The sequence below is a fragment of the Poeciliopsis prolifica genome, unplaced genomic scaffold (genome assembly GCF_027474105.1).
Source record: "Poeciliopsis prolifica strain line A6 unplaced genomic scaffold, Auburn_PproV2 SCAFFOLD159, whole genome shotgun sequence".
Lineage (NCBI taxonomy): Eukaryota > Metazoa > Chordata > Actinopteri > Cyprinodontiformes > Poeciliidae > Poeciliopsis > Poeciliopsis prolifica.
In genome coordinates this window covers 13,313-17,500 of record NW_026562534.1, presented here as the reverse complement: position 1 = coordinate 17,500, position 4,188 = coordinate 13,313, and the positions used below count along the sequence as shown (strand labels likewise).

At 39.2% G+C, this 4,188-nt stretch overlaps 1 protein-coding gene across 1 annotated transcript in view; it reads left to right on the top strand.

Annotated features, from left to right (window-relative positions):
• LOC129356170 (receptor-type tyrosine-protein phosphatase T-like) overlaps positions 1-3,796 on the top strand; it is a gene marked incomplete at its 3' end in the record, with an annotated part of 74,618 nt that extends 70,822 nt beyond the window's left edge. The window contains exons 5-8 of the mRNA XM_055025771.1: positions 317-383; positions 741-822; positions 2,111-2,226; positions 3,622-3,796. Of these exons, the coding sequence (XP_054881746.1) occupies positions 317-383; positions 741-822; positions 2,111-2,226; positions 3,622-3,796 (440 nt within the window). The remainder of the gene's footprint in view (positions 1-316; positions 384-740; positions 823-2,110; positions 2,227-3,621) is intronic.
• Between the last annotated feature and the right edge of the window lie 392 nt (positions 3,797-4,188).

Here is a 4,188-nt window from a genome sequence, read left to right as displayed (position 1 = left end):
TCAAGAAAGTCATATTTTCTTTTCACTTCAATCATAACTTTTTTTCTCAGAATTCAGATTTTTTTTTTTATTTCAGAAGATTAAAGTCAAATTTGTGATAAAAAGTCAAATTTTATGTTTTTACAGTGCTTAAATTTAAAGTGGAATCAGGATTGGCCAATAAACCTAGCAGGCAGCATTCTCATGTTTTATCTTAACAAGAAATATTTGTCGTTTGATGAAAATGTGTGGAATATGTTTGAGAAAAAGCGATCTTACTATTGAGAGTATCCTGGCTCTGTTTGACAGTGTATTCATGTTTATGTTGGTGGGTCAGGAGATCATGGCCTCCCAGTCACCCGGCTGACTTCATGTCACCCTCTCAGTCTTTTTTAAGTGCATGTGTGGGTAAAAAAATGAAGAACAACACAAAGCAACAGCTTCAGAAAGGGAAAAAAAGAGAGGAGGGAAAAACAGAGGGGCAATGATTGATGGAAGATGGATGAGGAGAAAATAAGAAGGGAGAAAAACGGAAAAGTGACAGCATATGTGGCTGGCATACGGATAGAGACAGAAGTGATGAAGTGAAAAGAGGAATAGTTGCTGACTTTTGGTGGAAAATTCCCCTGGGCTTCCCAGATGAGCTTCTTCACAGCGATGTCGAGACGCAGCAGTCTGTGAAGGAAAAAAATTTTATATCTGGATTTCTTTAATTTATTTATTTTCTCCTTCCTCTCTCTCTTCTGTGTTTTGACTCTCAGGTAATATTCGAGGCGGTTTCGGTCCAAGGCCACCCAGGTTTCATCGCCATCGATGACATACGAGTTCTCGCTCATCCTTGCCGTAAGTGAGAGAGACTGGGGTTGACCCTGCAAAACTGTAGCCCTGCAGAGCATCATCTGTTTTATTGCTGTCCTGCACGCACGCACGCACCCACACACACACACAGACGGTGAGGATTGCAGACAGATTGCAGAGAACTAGAAGAAGGTCCAAACTCAGGTCTTCATCACTCAAATCTGTCAGAAACATTTTGTTCCACAAAACTCTGTGCTGTAAAAATCACAAACTTACTATTCCCTGGCTGCTTAAATTCCCTCTCATGTTAATAAAAGCATCACTAAACAATAGTGTTTATTATAGTAGTTTTAACTGCCCTAACTTATCTGAATTACTATGATGCACAAAAATAAGCAGAAACACCAATATAATGAAATGTCATGGAGAAAGATGAATTGCAGAAGCTTTGAAGGAGCAACCTTCATGTGTAAGTCCTTGTCATTAGTGCCAAAGCAAATTATTGTTATTAAATGAGTGATGGCTCCACAGTCGGTTGGGTTTATCTACTTCTACAGACAGTCAAATGAAATTAACCAGTAACAGGCAGCTCTCAATACCAGACCAAAGTCACCCCAATGTCAGCCTGCTGCACTCGTCTGTCTCACAGCCACGACTCGCTTCTGATTACAAAATAACCTGCTGGCTCTTACATTATAAATGTCTTTTAGTTCTGTTGTTTACACAAACACTAGCTGTGTACCATAAAATCACGCAAATTAAAATTTCTAAAGTGAATTCTCTTAATGGAAAAAAAACAATTGAAAGGTTTTGTGCTAGGATGAGTTGGTCTTTCAGCTGCATCCGGATGTTATTACTGTTGAAAACAGCAAAGAAGACGACAGGAAGTCGTAGGAGGAGGATGCTTTGTTTTTGTTTTTTCAGACAATGTGCAGCAAAAGTTATGCTGGAGCATCATTTAGCCGAAGCAGCAAGTCATCCGACCACATTGTGGTTGGACGGCACAAACGCAAGAGTGTAATGGTGTCTTAGGTCAAAGTCAAAGTGAATTAAACTGTTTTTTTCTGGTTGTGACCAGTTGGAGTTCAATGTGAACCCTGAAACTTGTTTAAGTCCATTTAAACTTAGTAAAATATTTAAATATTTGACTAAAACCAAACAGTTTGATCTAAAATTGAGACTTTAACAATTTAAATCAGGCGAGTTTCTCAATTTTCATATTTATTTTATCTCAGCTTGGAATTAATTTACACGTAAAGTGTGTATTTGTGTTTCGTTATTAATTTTGTTCATATGAACTTGTCACTATAATTTGTGTGTTGTGATGTTGCAGGTAAAGCTCCTCATTTCCTGCGGCTGCAAAATGTGGAGGTGAACGTGGGACAAAATGCCACGTTCCAGTGCACTGCTGGAGGGAAATGGTCTCAGCATGATAAACTCTGGCTGCAGGTTTGTACCATCCATTACCGGGTTATAATATCCTACATAATATTGTCTCAATTTCAATTCAGACATATATCCCAATTGATTCTAGTTATCAAACAGTACAGTATGCATTGTGATGTTAACTTTCATACCAAGCACGCAGCAACAGTGGAGAGGAAAACAAGCCAGAACAAACAAGAAGATGATTTTTAGTGTTCATGAGAGTCAAATGTTAACAGCAGAAGAGGGAGAACAAGAGGCTCAGACCAGCCGAACCGAACGCCAGACCAGCTGTAGCTTTTATGGAGAGAAAATGACAAACAAACCAAATCCTACAGCACATCTGCATGGTAGGATTGTCAAAGTCAAGCTAGCATAACTGACCTAGTTCCGTCTCCCTCAATATTTTTTATTTTTTCAACTTCTCATGTGAAGCCATAGAGCTTATTGGTTATTTGCTAAAACTGTTCACATTTAATGGCAAAGTACTGTGTTCCTTTTTCTTTTATATATCACACATACATTTAAGATTTATTGCTTTATGTTGAAAATTTGATAGCAAAAACAAACGGTAGTCATCATCAGCCTCACGTTACAACGTGTCTATGTTGTAATTCAGTCCAATTCACTCTGGTTTTCTACAGGCTAATAATTTAATCTTAACCTGCAGTACTAATTTATACGTGTTACAGAAACCAAGCTCTTTTACTTGTTGTAGATTGGAAGTTGACTCAGTTTAATCCCTTTTAATTCAAATGTTCTTCGTCATTAGATTGGCACAAAACTACATAAAATCAGTTTCATGTTAAACCTCCAGGTCTCTGAGCTCCATTTTGTGAACTGATTAAACTGAATCTTGTTCTGTTTTGCACCAGTGATTCCATTTCTGCACCATTGACATTTCTCACGCGTGTTTGTCAACATGTTCATGCTGCATGTCATCATGGCAATGTATTAATTTCAGTCTACATTCATGTGCAAGTTTGCATTATTGTTACAGTAGAACATAAAACCCGGGAGATTACTGGAGGGTAAAGTAATGTCATGTGGAAGTGGGAGTGTTAACTCTCCCAGCTGAGGGTCTGTTGGGGGAAAAAGCATCGTTTCCTGAACGGTCCGTCAGGATTGTAGTCGAGAGATTTAATCTGCAGATTGCATGCAGAAAGTGGTTTTTTTTTTTAGTTTTCAGGTTGACATCCTCAGAAAATTGATTCTTTGTTTTCATTTCATGATGTACATATTCTGTAGATTCATGGATTGTTTCAGTAAAACCATACAGGCTGGAGAGTAACACTGATAGAACATCAGTTATTTTACCAAATATAAACAGTTGCACTATAAATCCAGTAAATATTCGTACATTAACATGGAAAACAAGTGGAACACCAACAACAACAAGTATAATTTCCCATCTTTCAGCAGTGGAACGGAAAAGATACGGCGCTGATGGTGACCAGGGTGGTCAACCACCGCCGCTTCTCTGCGACGGTGAGCGTTGGTGACACGTCGCAGCGGAGCACCAGCCGCTACCGCTGCGTCATCCGATCTGATGGCGGATCCGGAGTTTCCAACTACGCCGACTTGATCGTTAAAGGTACGTAAATGTGACCGCAGAGGTTGGGGTGAAATAAAAGGCATGGAAAGACGGCAGAGATTCACACACTTCATTACTATGTATGCTGCAAAGTGGGACTGTTTCTTCTGGAGGTGTGAAACAAGCCCTGGTTGTTTGTGTCGATGTGTGCATGTTTGGCTGTGGCCCATTAGAGCTGCGAGGGAGCTGAGGATGGAATACTGAAAAGATTTCCAGAAAGTGGGAACCCACAATGACTCCTCTCTGTTCATGTTTTGATCTGTTTTTCACTCAAGCTGTGTAGAAAATCCAAACATTTTAGATGTCTATGAAAAAACTATTTTTGCCTCAACCATTACACAAATGCACCTTTTTTGCTATTCAGAAAGATAAGCAGTACTTTATTCCACCAG